The sequence below is a fragment of the Leopardus geoffroyi genome, chromosome A1 (assembly GCF_018350155.1).
Source record: "Leopardus geoffroyi isolate Oge1 chromosome A1, O.geoffroyi_Oge1_pat1.0, whole genome shotgun sequence".
Lineage (NCBI taxonomy): Eukaryota > Metazoa > Chordata > Mammalia > Carnivora > Felidae > Leopardus > Leopardus geoffroyi.
Window position 1 is genome coordinate 17,729,640 of NC_059326.1, and position 15,460 is coordinate 17,745,099.

At 42.5% G+C, this 15,460-nt stretch overlaps 1 protein-coding gene across 3 annotated transcripts in view; it reads right to left on the minus strand.

The window, feature by feature from the left end:
• LHFPL6 (LHFPL tetraspan subfamily member 6) overlaps window positions 1–15,460 on the minus strand; it is a 251,259-nt gene that overhangs the window by 28,239 nt on the left and 207,560 nt on the right. For 2 of the 3 annotated variants that reach the window (XM_045474907.1, XM_045474913.1), the window contains exon 3: window positions 1,577–1,675. The exons of the other annotated variant lie outside the window; for it this stretch is intronic. In XM_045474907.1, the coding sequence (XP_045330863.1) occupies window positions 1,577–1,675 (99 nt within the window). The remainder of the gene's footprint in view (window positions 1–1,576; window positions 1,676–15,460) is intronic. 3 annotated transcript variants of the gene reach the window in all.

The window sequence follows — 15,460 nt, forward strand, 5'->3', positions numbered from 1 at the left end:
AGAGAAAGAAAAATGCCAAATGCTATATTAAAATATCTCCCCTGGACACACTTTGCTTTCCAAAAAAAACCAACCAACCAACCAGCCAACAAACAAACAAAAAAAGGTAAAAAACTGAAAAACAAACAAAAACCAGGCTGACACTCAACTTTGTGCCAGCATTTTCCTCTGCATTTATGGCAATCACAAACTGATCCAGACTTAGGAAAGCCTTATGGAGAAGGAAAGAAAGAGCGGTCCGAAATCTCTTATATTTTTTTATCCATGTAAATTCGTAGTATTTAACGTACCAACTTCTCCTCCAAAAGAGCTAGTATTATTTTGAGGGAAGCAGGGTGTTTGTCATCCAATGAGTCAAACAAATCATGCTTTACTTTCAAATCCACAGAACTTTGATATGGTATCACATCGGTCCATTTTCCTCAGTATCGGACAGAAATTTTTCTCACAGAAGTTCTACCACACAATTTTTTAATGATGATTTGGGATATAACAGTAATACTGACATTAGACCACCTCCCTCAAATATTTCTTCTTAGAGTGAAGTGTTTAATGTGAAAAGCGAATGTTTAAGTTAGTACCTGACTATGAACCAATCATCAAAAACTCAATCTATCCTTATATTAGGGAAAAGTATATTTGCTGTTATTTGGCAGTAATCCTCGATGTGGGAACACCGATTCCAGAAAAACATCCTCAGAAAATAATTCAATAAAGAGAAGGCTTACTTTCGTTAAGTTTTTCATTATGATATGCCTTAAAATAACAGAAGCTGGAATAGACAGGATACTTAACTAGAAAGAAATAAGGAAGTGTTGGCGTAAAAGTTAGGTTTATCAACCGAGGGAAATGTAATCCAATTAGTACAAGTTATCATGATGCAAGCCATATTGTCCTATGCTACCTTTTTAATGGACTGCTAGGTAGAACACACTAGAGCTACAAGTGAAAATGTCTGAAATTTCCAGAAAAAGTCATGAGGTGTCCTTCAGCAGTGTGTGAACTTCTAACTATTCAATCACATCTCTCCCTGCTTCTCCTACCCCTGTGGCCTCCTGATGGACTGTTCTCATGCCTCCCTGGTGCTCTCGCTCTGCTGTGTTCCTGGCTTGCAAGATGCTTCTGTCTACTGCCAGACGACCCTCGTGCATCACTGTGTTCAAGACCCAGCACTCCCACAAAGCTGTCTATTACTCTGGAGTGAGATCGCTTTGGATTTCTTAGCCCTTGAGAAATCTCAGGCAGACTATAAATTCCACAGAGTTCTTTTCAGCACCCGCAATAAGTAATGAACACATGATTTTTGAATGAATTGATCAATGCATATAAACTCTTCAGAGCAGGGGCTCTATCTAAGCTTTGTATCCACAATACTTCCCACAGTTCAGGCAAACGGTAGATTGGCATAATTTCACTCAACAAATGGATAAGCGAATGTGTGCGTATTGTTACACATGACTGCTAGCTGCACCACAGGGTGTGTTTTTCTCCCTTCTCTCTCTTCCACTCTCTGCTTCTAGGAAAAGTCACACACGGTTCTTTTCTAAAAGGAGTGTCATTGACGAAGGAAACTTACCCAGGTCAAACTGGCCAGAGACATAGCCACAAGTCTGACGGACTTCCTCACTGTCCCAGCCCAAGGGGTAGAGGGCACAGCCAGCACCGATCAACAAGCCTGCAAAGAGATAAGCCAAGAGGGCTTTACTGGTACTCCTCTGTATCTCCAGGTAAAGGCAGCCGCATGGAGGGGGAGTCGATATTAGCGATACAACAAAAGGGCACGGTGTCCGTGTTTTGGAAAGCACCAGCCACTGCTCCTTAAAGCAATCTAAGGCCAGTTTGATTCCATGAACAACTGCGGGTCTGCTGAAAAGGAAAACAAAAACAGAAACAAAAACAAACCCCCTGATAGCTCAGTTTGGTTCGACTTTGCCTTTTAAAGCATCAAAAGCCTTGCCTTTGGCACATGGATAGGACCTGTTAGCTGTGCTCCCAGCCGTTAGAACTCTGGTGAAAAGTTGCGAATCGGGGAGCGTTCATCCATCACAGAAATAACCTAGGAGACAGATACTTCCACAATAATCTAAGTCCTCCTTGCAGCTAAGACCAAAAGTATTGATGATTGAACTGAAGAAGGCGGTGGTTTTATTTCGATGTAAATGAAGTTATCGTGGCAGCACGCTCTGAGCTGACAGCTTTTGATCCGGCACGTCTGCAGTTCTGTATCGAAGTCTAACATGGTTTGACGAGAAGCTGAATGAGACTTAGGCCCTCACCACCGGAATCCGAGGGCTAATCGGAAAGCACCCATCCTGTCGCATCAGTCCGCGGGTACTGTCATCGTCCGTAAGTCCCACAAGTGTGCTGGGCCTGTAGGACCACCACATACATAGTCTGATTGGTGAGAACACCAGCACTGCCTGAGAGAATGTGGGGTATAAGGCGCTAGACGAGGGAGCCCCTTCAATGAGAAAATCCACTCACGTCGTAACACAGAGGCGGAATGACAGGGCCCCAAACGCCGCTGGAAGAGACTTGCAGAATTTCTGTATTTGAGTCCCTTTCTGTCCCCCTCTTGCTTCTTGGGCTCCTGGTAGATGACCCGAGTGGTTCTAACCCATACACACGGTCTGTTTACAGTTATCTAAGGAGGAGCGGCTTCCCAAACCCTTCCCAACCTCTACGCTGAGCTGTGTGGACAGACACCCCCTATGAACCGACACAAATCTCCCCCTCCCCACAATCTGTCCCTTGGTCAACGGTAAAACAACCGTTTAATGCTGAGGGCCTGTGATCCGAGGGAAGGCCTACAAAGAATCACACAAACTGCAAATCACTAATTCCAGGATGGCTTCGATGCAGTTGGATCGATCTGAATTGTGTCGAGGCTGAAAAATAACTCAGCGACGGTATGAGGTTTTGCCGACTAAGCGAATGCCCCAGGGACTGGTTTCCTCAGGACAGTATTTGTAGCTCTCTGAAGACAACTCTAACAAGTTATCCATCACCAGGTAAAGAGATAATTAGTGAGGAGGCCAAAGTTTGTGTGAGTTGAGTTCCATGAGTGTTCAAAACATAATGTGGTACCATTTCCATGATACCCAGTTCTTAAATTAATAAAGGACACTATTTTTTTGAGAACTTGTGAGCGATTTTTTGAAGGATAACAAACGCAGAAAGAGAAAATTTTCAAATGTAAAAAAAAAAAAGAAAAATCGTGACATCGAAATCATCAGTTTTCTCTTCTTCTGATAGGGAAAGAAATGATAAATAGCCTCATTTGCTAATGTCCTTTTCAGATGGCAGGAAAATGTGTCACGGATCCACGAAAGTGCCTGTTTTGATTCGTGTGATGCCAGGCACTTTGGGAAACTAAATAGAGAGAATTTTACATATGGAGCAAATTGGCATGTGGTTTTCCAAGCGGCGGAACGCTTGGCAGTCAGGGTTCTTTTGTGGAATATTGAGCTGTCTTTATGACACTATGAAATGCAGATCCAACCATATAAATGAAGAACAATTTCATACATAGAAATTTATGTAATGTGCATGATTGTAAAAAATACCACGGGCATAGCTGACATTAAAAACAGAAGTGTTCGGAGCACGTGGGTGGCTCAGTGGGTGAGGCGTCTGAGTCTTGATTTCAGCTCAGGTCATGATCTCGCAGTTTGTGAGATCAAGTCCCACATTGGGCTCTGTCCCTATGCTTAGGGTTCTCTCTCTCTCTCTGCCCCTCCCCTGCTTGCACTCACCCACCCACTCACTCACTCTCTCTCTCTCACAATAAATAAATCAACATTTAAAAAAAAGAGTATTCAGGGGACAGCAACTAGCTTATCTGGGTTTTTGTATTAATATTTATGTAGTGTTTGTATGTTTTGTCATCTGCTAAGGTTTGCTAACAGCAAAAATACTGCAGATTATAAAGGTCTGAGAAACATTTCTGAGAGAAAAATATATGTTGCAAACCAATCAGTCTAATTGGTTCTTGCAGTTTTAGGTTCCGTAGGTAAACATCGGTGGCCTCCAGCTACCTTTCTGCTTGTTTTATGTCATGGAGACAGCAAGTCTTAGATTAAATCCAGCCAAATATCTAATGATGTTTCTTAGTCGGCTGGCACAAAAAACAGTCAGATGACCAATTCTGCAAGCTCAGTGAAACCCTCTTCCCCAAATCCATCACACAGTCACTCGAACAAGGACATTCAACACACTGTAAATACAACAAATCTTCAACCGGCAGGTTTAGGACACTTTAGGTCAAATCAGGCAGTATCTTCCATTTAAAGGAATGGGGGACAGGGTCCAAAGAGAGTTTAGACCTGGACTGCCCAATGCAGTAGCCATGAACCACATGTCGTGAGTTTAAATTTAAGTTTATTAAATTAAACTAAAAACTCATTCCTTCAATTGCACTGGCCACATGTCAAGTGCCTGATAGCCACAGGGAACTGTTGGCTACCACACTGGACTATTTTCACAATTACACTAAGTGCTACTGAAGAAGGCTCTTCTAGACCTAAGAGACCATCTCAAAAGGATGCTGGGCTGGAAAGATCCTACACCCGAAGCTTAATACTACTTATTCATGAAAATCACCCCGGCTCTTTTAGATTCTCCCTTTCTAGGTGGGGCTAGAGATCAAGAAACTACCTTTCAAAACTCTTCCGCTGGCAGAAATTCTGGCTCATGTTCTCTCAATGAGAAGCCCTCGCGTGGGATTCAGAAGGTAAAAGAGAAAACTAACCAATTCCCCACTGGCAGCTGCAACTAGGGACATGCTTTTCTGTAGACCGTAGACATAAGATTTGGGGAGTGACTTCCCCCAAAAGTGAGGAGGCAGCCTCCTCAACATCACCCACTAAGGGCAGATCATCAGCTGTAGTTTCTTTCTACCCTTGCACTTCCTGATTTCCTGAATTCCTCTCTGTCCTTCACTTCCCCAAACCTAAGAGGTCTGTGAAACTTTAAATCCCTGGACTACATCCCTTTCTACTTGAAACAGCTACAGTGGTTTCTTTCACTGCTCAGACTCTGGCCAGTACATGCCCAACTCGTGCTGATACAGGTCTTTCTATCCTACCCTATTACTTGCACGTTATTCATTTTCTCAGTTAAAATTTCTCTCTAGTACAACTTACACTGATTAATAAGGCTCAGTAAGTATTGATTGATATTAGAAGGTTTTGTGTTAATCCTCTGTGGTGTGGTCTCTGGTTAGGGAATTTATGCTAATCAATCTTTCCTGGAGTGTGAATTTCTGAAGTGAATACTCCAAATGTTAACCAACTGCCCTTAGTGTGTCGATTGGAGCCAACTAGCATTTTATTGTCCATACTGAAGTTACTATATTGTGACATAAAGTTAGAGACAATTTAACATACAAGTGAGAGCATCTTTTTTTATTATCATTGAAGTATTACCCACATACAACATCTTACTAGTTTCAGGTGTACATCACAGCAATCTGATAGTTTTATACATTACGAAATGATCTTCCTGATAAGTCTAGTTACCATCTGTAACCATATGGTTATTACAATATTATTGACTATATTCCCTATGCTGTACATTACATCATCATGACTTACTTATTTTATAACTGAAAGGTCGTACCTCTTAATCCCCTCTACCTGTTTTGCCCAACTCCTTCCCCTCCCTCTCTGGTAATCAACAATCTGTTTCCTAGATCTGTGAATCTGTTTCTGTTTTGTTTTGCTGGTTTATTTGTTTTGTTTTGTTAGATTCCACATATAAGTAGAATCATACGGTATTTGTCTTTCTCTGATTTACTTCACTTAGCATAATAACATTTAGGTCCATCCATATTGTTGCAAATGGCAAGAGTTCATTCTTTTTCATGGCTGAGTAATATTCCATGATATATATCTCACATCTTCCTTATCTATTTATGTATTAATGGACACTTAGGTTGTTTCTGTATCTTGGCTACTATACATAATGCTGCAGTGAACATAGGGGTACATATATCTTTTTGAATTAGTATTTTCATTTTCTTCAGATAAATACCCAGAAACGGAAAGCTGCTAGATTGTATGTTAGTTCTATTTTTAATTTTTTGAGAACTTCCATACTGTTTTCCATTATGGCTGCACTAATATTTTGTTCTTACCAACAGTGCAAAAGGGCTCGATTTGCTCCACATCCTTGCCAACACTGGTTATTTTTTTTGTTCTTTTGATAATAGCCAATCTCACTGGTGTGAGGTGATATCTCATGTGGTTTTGGTTTGCATTTCCCTGATGATTAGTGAGCTTGACATCTTTTCATGTGCCTGTTGGCCATCTATATATGTTCTTTGGGAAAATGTCTATTCAAAGTCCTCTGCTCATTTTTCAATTGGGTTGTTTGTTTTTGTTTTTGTTTTAAGTAGACTCCATGCCCAACATGGGGCTTGAACTCATGACCCTGAGATCTAGAACTGCATGCTCTACAGACTGAGCCAGTCAGGCGCCCCGGTCTTTTGTTTTGTTTTTAAAAATTTTTTTTTTCAACGTTTATTTATTTTTGGGACAGAGAGAGACAGAGCATGAACGGGGGAGGGGCAGAGAGAGAGGGAGACACAGAATCGGAAACAGGCTCCAGGCTCTGAGCCATCAGCCCAGAGCCTGACGCGGGGCTCGAACTCCCGGACCGCGAGATCGTGACCTGGCCGAAGTCGGACGCTTAACCGACTGCGCCACCCAGGCGCCCCTGTTTTGTTTTTTTAATATTAAGTTGTGTAAGTTCTTTATATAATTTTGGATATTAACCCCTTATTGGATATACCATTTGCAAATATCTTCTCCAATGCCACCGGTTGCCTGTTCATTTTGTTGATGGTTTCCTTTGCTGTGCGGAAGCTTTTTAGTTTGATAAAATCTCATTTGCTTATTTTAGTTTTTGTTGCCTTTGCCTGAGGAGACCCGTCCAAAAAAATATTGCTGAGACCAATGTCAAAAAGCATCAATGCTTTCTTCTGCAAATTTTGTGGTTTCAGGTCTTACATTCAAGCCTTCAGTCCATTTTGAGTTTATGTTTATGTAAGGTGTAAGAGAGTGATCAAATTCATTCTCTTACATGTAGCTGTTCAGTTTTCCCAGCGCCATTTATTGAAGAGACTATCCTTTCCCCATTGTATGTTCTTACCACCTTTGTCATAGATTAATTGACCATATATGCATGGACTTATTTCCAATACTATGTTGAATAAAAGTGAGGAGAGTGGGCGTCCGTGTCTTGTTCCGGATGTTAGAGGAAAACTTCCAGCCTTTCATCACTGAGTAGTACAATGTTAGCTGTGGGTTTATCATATATGACCTTTGTCATGTTGAGGTATGTTCCTTCTATACCCATTTTGTTGAGAGGTTTTTTTTTGAATCGAAAATTAAAGTCTAATCTTGTCAAATACTTTTTCTGCACCTATTGAGATGATCATATGATTTTTATCCTTGGTTTTGTTATTGTGATGTATCACATTAATGTGCTATATACAACATCGATTGATTTGCAGATGTAAACCTGCGGTGCATTCCTAGAATAAATCCCACTTGACTGTGGTATAGAATCCTTTTAATGTATCGTTGAATACAGTTGGCTAATAATTTGCTGAAGCTTTCTGCATCTATGTTCATTGGGAATATTGGCTTATAATTTTCTTTCTTTCTTTTTTTTTGTGGTGTCAGTGTTTGGTTTTAATACCAGGGTAATGCTGGTCTCATAAAATGAATTTGGAAGCATTCCTTCCTCTTAAATTTTTGTGGAATAATGGAGAAGGATGGGTACTGTTCTTCAAATGTTTGGGAGATTGACCCGTGAAGGTATCTGATCCTGAACTTTTGTTTTTTGTAGGATTCTTAGGTTATTAATTCAAGTTTATTACTTGTACCAGGTCTATTAAGATTTTCTATTTCTTCATAATTTTGGAAAGTTGTGTGTTTCTAGGAATTTATCCATGGCTGCTTTAATGGCGGTAACTTCTTTAGTGTTTGCTTGTCTAGGAAACTGTCTTGCCTTTAATTCTGAGTGCCTTCGTGTGGATCTCTCTGGATTCATCTGATTTTGGACTCTCTGTGTCTCCTGGACCTGCATGTCTATTTCCTTCCCCAGGTTAAGGGAATTCTTAACCATTATTTCTTCAAGGATGTTTTTTCATGAAGGTTTGATTCTAGGGTTTTATCTTGTTCTTTCGTTTGGCACATGCTCCTTTGTCTCATTTTGTTTGACTTTCTGTATTGTATTTGTTTCTATGAATTAGGCAGAACAGCTACCTCTCCCGGTCTTGAAGGAGTGGGCTTGTGTAGGAGCATCCCCTGTGTAGACTGCAGGTGCCTGGTGGCTTTGGCAAGCTGGCTGCAGATGCAGCAGGCCAAGGCAGGTGGGGGAGGGGTCCCTGGGTGAGACCGTGGGGTCCCCTGGACAGGAGGGCTGGGGCTGGAGAGAGCACCGGGACCACCTTGATTGGATGGCTGAGGCTGGGGTGGGAATGGGCACATTCCTGTGGTATGCCACACCCGTGCCTCGTTGGGGGAATGGCTGGAGCTTATGTGAGCCAGGGGCCCATTGCATTAGAGACTAGCAGGCCAGCTGGAGTATGGACCCTGCTTCTGCTCACACTATCAGGTGAAGGAGGGGATACACAAGATGATGCTCGCTGGTCCTCCAACCCCAGAGAGGGTTCTAGCAGTCCCTCACCTGTTTGGTGGGAGCTATAAGGCTAGTAAATGGATGTCCTTCCCTTATCGTCTGGTTGCCCTTTAAAGCACTATTTTTTGCTGCGCCTCTAGCTGGAGAGTGGGCCCCTCAGTGACAGCCCTCCTTACCGTAGGTCACCGAATCAGGGGTAGGGTTTCTGTCCTTGCAGTGCCTCTGTCTCTCCTCCTCTTCTAGACGTGGCCTGTCATTCGTTGTGCAGAGGCTGTTCAATCGGCGTCCAGTTTTTCTTGAGGAGGAATCGCTCCAGATGTAGGTGTGGATTCTGTGTATCTGTGGGAGGAAGGGAGTCCAGGGTCCTCCTATGCTGCCATCTCGGACCTGCCCCTGAGAACATCTTTTTCATGGAAGAAATCTGCCACTTTTCAGTTTCAGCTGGGTTAAACCTCAGACCGTGTTGTAGCAATCAATGTTCCACGGAAGTGTAGTTCCAAATTCCCGAAATGACAAACCTCTTAGCTGTTATACTGTCTTCTGAAATGGGGCTCAGAGAACACTCTGGAACTTGAGGTGGTTGCCCAAATGATATTTTAGTGACCTAATAGGTTTTAAAAGCTCTGGTTGCCTAATTTACTCCTGGGGAGCCAATGGTTCAGTTAGAATCTCTGGCTCACAAACTTTTATACCCTTTACATGGGTTTTCTTTATTGGATTGATAAATCTGGTGGTTTATAAACTTCAAGGGCTTAATTATATGGTATTTTAACCAAATTCCTTTGTCACTGCCATAAAGGAAATCATGAAAAAATAGTCACATGATCACATTTTTTCGAAATACGCGTTTGTAGGAGCGGAAGTGAGGAAAGACACTAGGAAGCAAGGCAACAATCTGAGGAAAGTGGTAACAGAGGTTGGGGTGCTCAGAGGAGGTCTGAGATCATTTGCAGCTACAGGCTCATTTGCAATTAAGAAGCAATCTATTTTTGCAATCCCAAAGGCTTCACAACTTTTAAGGGGTCATGAGTAAATCACAAATTCGTGCAAATTAGCTCAGTCTTTAGTCTGCACCTGGCACCTTGCTGAAATCAGCGATCAGGGGAGAGCAGACCATGAAGAAGGTCAGTTTGTAGGAGGTCTTGGAAATTTAGAGAGATGTTGCTTCCTAAGAAGAATGAAGATGATAATCCAAGACATGGCTCAATAATTCTTAAAATGGAAAAAAAGATGCCACTTGAAGAACGCATTGACTATTAATTCGGCCATGCCAACCTGAATTCCCTAGGGTTTTTGCCTCACCCTGTTCCAGACAATTAAAATAGTAAAAGAGCCAGGTTGGTGGAATGACCTCTAAGAAGAAGACACTGTTCCTGGAGAAGGGACAGTACAGATAAATGCAAAGATGCAAGGGCTCAGGAGCTGGGCAGCGGTGCTGTGTTCTATAAGAGATCTGCCTTTACCCCCCAACGGACCCTTGTACCTAAGTCTTAGCCTGGATACACTCTGCCTGCCCGTAAAACACCTTTGGGAGAGTCCCTGGTGGAAAGTCTGTTCGTTTGCACGCATTGCTGGAAATATCTGCCATGATACTAATTATTTCTCAGAATTCAAGTGTGAAGTCTGAAGTCTGTAAAGAGCTCAGTGGTCAGAGTAAGTAAGAACCAGATGCTGGGAATTTTCCCCTTCTGCAAAACTCTTTCTATTCAAAGTCAGTACTTAACACGTAGCCAGGGGAATATTAACATAACAATTCGGCTCCTGCCAAAAAGGCAAAACAAACCTCTAGTCAGCCCATGCCAATTACTCTCCACAGGTGGTGAGAAAAGACTCCTCATGTTCGACTCATAAAGCCTTATTTTTTCCAGGCGCTCCTGAAAGTTTTATGTGATCTCACTTTTCTCCATGACTATCGCTCTATTCTCTTTCCACAGTTTATTATTTTTTTTTTATACCGTGACTTTTTCCACTTATGCCCCTTCCGTGGTCTCGCCAACGTTTCCCATCATCTCATCTTTTATGTTTTTTTGGACACTTTTATCCATCCTCCAGTCCCTTTATCCTCCTTTCTGTGGCAAGCACAGAGGGAAATTGTTTTCTTTACTCTTCTCAGGCAAGCTGCTCGGCCTGGTAGCCTGTTATCGGGACTTCTCTTTGGATGACGTTGGCACATTTCCAAGTCCCCGTATGCTAATTTATGTACACCATGCTCCTCCATTCTCACCCCTAGATAACTGTCCCTTTACAAAATGTGAACAACAGAATAAATCCACGGCTGGGGAGGAAATAAGAGCAAGCCAGTATTCTAACTCTTCCGACCTTGAAAGCACCGTAAGGAGGAAGCACAGGTGACTGTGGAACAATGCAGGGGTTAGGGGCACTGACCCCCTGTGCAGTCAAAGATCTGTGTTGGACATTTGACTTCCCCAAAACTTAACTACTAACAGCCTACTGTTGGCCAGAAGCCTTACCGATAACATTAAGTCGATAACACGAATCTTACGTGTCATATGTGTTACATACAGACTGTATTCTTACAGTCTAAGCTAGAGAAAAAGTATTATTAAGAAAATCATCAGGAAGAGAAAATACATTTACAGTACTTACTGTACTATATTTATTGAAAAAAGTCCATGTATAAATGAACCCAGTCAGTTCAAACCTGTGTTATTCAAGGGTCAACTGCACTTAAATATTCTAGAAGAAGGAGGCTTGGGCAGGTTTATAAACCACACCCCCTTTCAAAGTGCTTTCTGGAAACAGGTATAGAGGATGGAAGAGGCTTGTCCAGGGCAATCCCGGGGCTCCTGGATCCCAGTCCAGGGCTCTTTTCCACCATGATCTCAATGCTTGGACATAAGGCCACTCCAAGGTCACACACGTCTCCTGGACGTGTAGGTAGGACATCTCCTGGAGAGCCAGGAACTACCGGGTGTTTACTTGCATCCGACTCACTGGTTCATGGTATTTGTTAAATATTAAATAGCAGTGATTTATTTATTTAGAATTTATAAAAGCCACAGCATAAGTATATAATACTTCTAGAATAGATAATATAAAATATATCATTGCCTTCATTTAGCAAAGGAGGAAGCTGAGGCTTAGAGAAGCAGACTCCTGCTCGTGAAACTACTAAGTGGTAGATGCAGGCACGGACGTGCATCCAGGTCCGTCTGAACTCTAAGCCAATATGGCTAAACTCTACCTTCTAATGCGTCCCAAATCCCCAAGTGCTCACGGTCCCAGCTCGGGGCTCACCTCCCACGTCCATGCATGTGGGAAAACCCTGCATATAAGTGGAAAAGGAAGAGTGGGGCAGAAGATCAAGATGGATTAGAAGTCATTGTTTCTCCAGGATTGACTCTCCCACCGCCTGCAACCGAAGGCAAGGGCTGTTGAGATTCCTACAGATTCTTCCTTCCCTGGGCGCCAGGGAGGGAGAACCCGGCTGTGAGCTCTAGCACACAAAGAGCTCTGTCCACAAAGAGCCCGTGAGGCATAAAGATGAAAAAAATGGACTCTGCCATCGGAAGTTTAGCCAAGGAAAAGCATATCCCATCTTAAAGCTAAAATACAAAATAGAAATGTGATCATTTCTGAACTATCCAAGCTATTTTCACAAATGACAATAAGGCTATTTCTTTGCTGAAAGCATCCTTCAGAAGAGAACATATTTTAGGTTTTCTTAAGATGCTTTCCCAAATGGCTCCTTGATTATTATTTCTTCTCTTCCAGTTCATGGGTCAGAAGACACAAAAGACACACATGAGAATACCTGCTTTTTCACTCAGAGCAAAAACTTCACAAGCTAATTTCAGCCACGAGTGACTTGTCATCCCTGCTCTTCCTAGAGTTCCGGGCGATCACTGGGGGAAGAAAAATTTGTTTCAAACAATGAAACTTTGGAAATTTTGCCATGTCTACATGACACTTTTCTGGTCAATGACGCCAGACTGGAAGCAACATCTTTCTAACCTTAGTAGTTAAGAAACTCCCGTTCCACTATTTCATGTCTTCAGGTCTCAGTTGTCCTCCTCTGTAAAATGGGGAAGATATCCATCTTTTGGAGTTGTTGCAAAGATTAAATGAGAGAGTGGTACAAAGAGGTGGGCACAGTACCTCACAGGAAGAGTCCAACGAATGCTCTCTATTGTTAGGGTTTGTCTTTGTTGTGGCACGTGGAGGAGGCCGGATGATTTGGTTCGAGCCAATGTGTGGTTATACACAATCGCTGGCAATCCAGTCCCCTGCTCTCAGAGAAGGTCCTCTTCTTAGACGGAATGCAGGGAGGGTTCCAGCAAGGACATTCCTGGCACGGTGAGGAATGGTCACTTGCCCCAAAAGTCCTGGCATCCACGTAACCCTCAGTAGGAACAAATAAAACAGCCGCGGCCTGATGACCCTCACGTGTGGGTAAAGAATCCATACACGACTACAAGGCCAATTAATATTCTTGTCTGTTCCATTTTGTTTTGGTTTTTGCTGCATTTTACTTTTAAAGGCGCCTTTGGCCTTTCTGTGAGGTGGGTAGAGCCAGAACTGGTGTCCCCACTTGGTAGATGAAGGCACGGAGTCACAGACAACGGGGAGATCTGAGTTTCATCAAGTAGATAACCGCAGGCAGAGCTGAGCTGCAAACTCAGGGTACGTGACTCCTACGTCTGTGCTTTGGTCCGCAGTCTTCACTCCGACGCTGCTAGGAAAGGGGCTAATAACGCTCCGAGCTGCAGCTACACCTCAGAAACAAACAAAATGCTAATTTTCACTGCCGCTAAGGTGTTTCGCGCTGTTAACAGCTTGGGAGAGGAATAAAGACACAGTCCCGCCATTTCCAGGGTAGCGTGGCTCAGTACAGGGCTTCTCAGACTCAATCGCAGCTGAAAGAGCCGGGGCCTTGTTAAACCTGTAGATTCTGGTTCTGTAGTTCTGGGGTGAGGCCAGATCTCCTGTGACTCCAAGCAGCTCCTGGTGAGACAGACATGACTACACGGGACTGCGCTGTGGACATTGAGGGTCAAGTGGGAATAGCGCAGGCTTTGATGTCAATCATATCAGGTGCAAATCCTGACACCACCTGCCGTGATGTGTGACCTTGAGCAGTAAGCTTTTGAATTCTCTGAGCTCAGATTTTCATCTGCGTAACAGACCTAACGGTACCCATATCTGTAGCATATTTATTAGAAATAAATGGCTTAAGGGGCATGGGGCTGGCTCAGTCAGTAGAACATGTGACTCTTGATCTCAGGGTTGTAAATTCGAGCTCCACATTGCGTGTAGAGATTACTTAAGAAATAAATGGCTTAATAAAAGTGCCTACTTCAGTGCCTGGCATAAGATAAGGGCTCAGGAAATGGTAGTTATGTATCAATATTAGTAATGATATTGTACCACTGCACCTGCAAACATTTCATTCTATCATAGCTTCCAGTTTCAGATGCTTCATTGGCAGGTACAGGTGTTCACCAAACAGATAATACTAATCAATACTACTATATTACAATAGTACTAGTATTACAATACTAATCAATACTACTATAATATAGTAATACTAAATACTTAATCAAAAGCAGAGGGCTCTGCCTTACTGCTCGCTCATGCTGTTATAGCAAATATATTTTCTGAAACGAACTGCATCTCTGTAACTAAGCATAATTCTATTCTTTTTCCTCCTCCAACACTAGATTATGAAAATGGTCAGACTTACAGAGAGGTTGGAAAAATTGTTCAGTGAATACTCATACACCAATGATCCAGATTCTAGGATTAATAGGTTTTAAAGGTTGTTCTATTACCTATCTACCCATTTTTCCATTCTTCCTTTGATCCATCAATCCATCTTTTTTGGGGGGTGGGGTAGGGAGGAGACGCTTGCCACCATAGCTTTCAAGAACTCGTACATATGACATCTCTTTCATGATTCATACTTTCACCATTTTCTTCCCTTGGCCCACAGTCTGCACAAACTAGCAGGCAAACACAAAAGTTTGACTCAAAAGTAATAGGGACACAACACTACCTCCTTATGGCCCGATGCTACTAAATTAGGACCATCAACCTGGAAGTGATTTATATACAAATCTAGAGCAATGAATACCTCCAAGCTTTTCACATTCTCAAACAACCACTCTAAACCTAAAACAGGACTGGCTTGCTTCACCTGTTTGACCCAGAATTACCTATCAGAACTTCACAAGACATTTCGCAAAGCCCAGAGTGACAACAACATAAGGGGTCCAGCACATTCCAGCCAGCCACTCAGCTCAGAGTTTTCAGCAGACACATTTTCTCTGAAGGATCACTGCTGTTTTGTACAAACTGAATCACCCCTGATTCCCTCTACAGAAGAAAAAAAGAAAGAACATAATCATCATATTTCAACATGAGAGTGTCCTGAGAGCAATGAACTAGGCTTCAACAATATTCTGTCAACAAACAAGCAAAAAACCTAGCTGTAAGTAAATTTACACTGCAAACGTAACCGATCCTGTCCCCACTCTGAAAACGTGATGTTAATTCCAAACCAGACTCTGGTCAGTTTCATGTTGGCAAACTATGGTTACCGCAGTCAGATAAATATTCAAGTGGTAAACTGTTAGGGACAAGAGCTTTGGAGTCAGACCTGTATTCGAATACTGTGTCTGCTACTTACTAGTTACTGGCTGAGCAAGTCTCTTAAACTTGAACCCCGAGAGTTTCATCGATAAGATGGTACCTCTTTATAAGAGTTGTCAGGAGGACGAGATAAAATGTCCCAGCATGGTGCAGGGTATATGAAAGTAGATTCCCTCTTATGAAATAAGGCAGAAAGAGA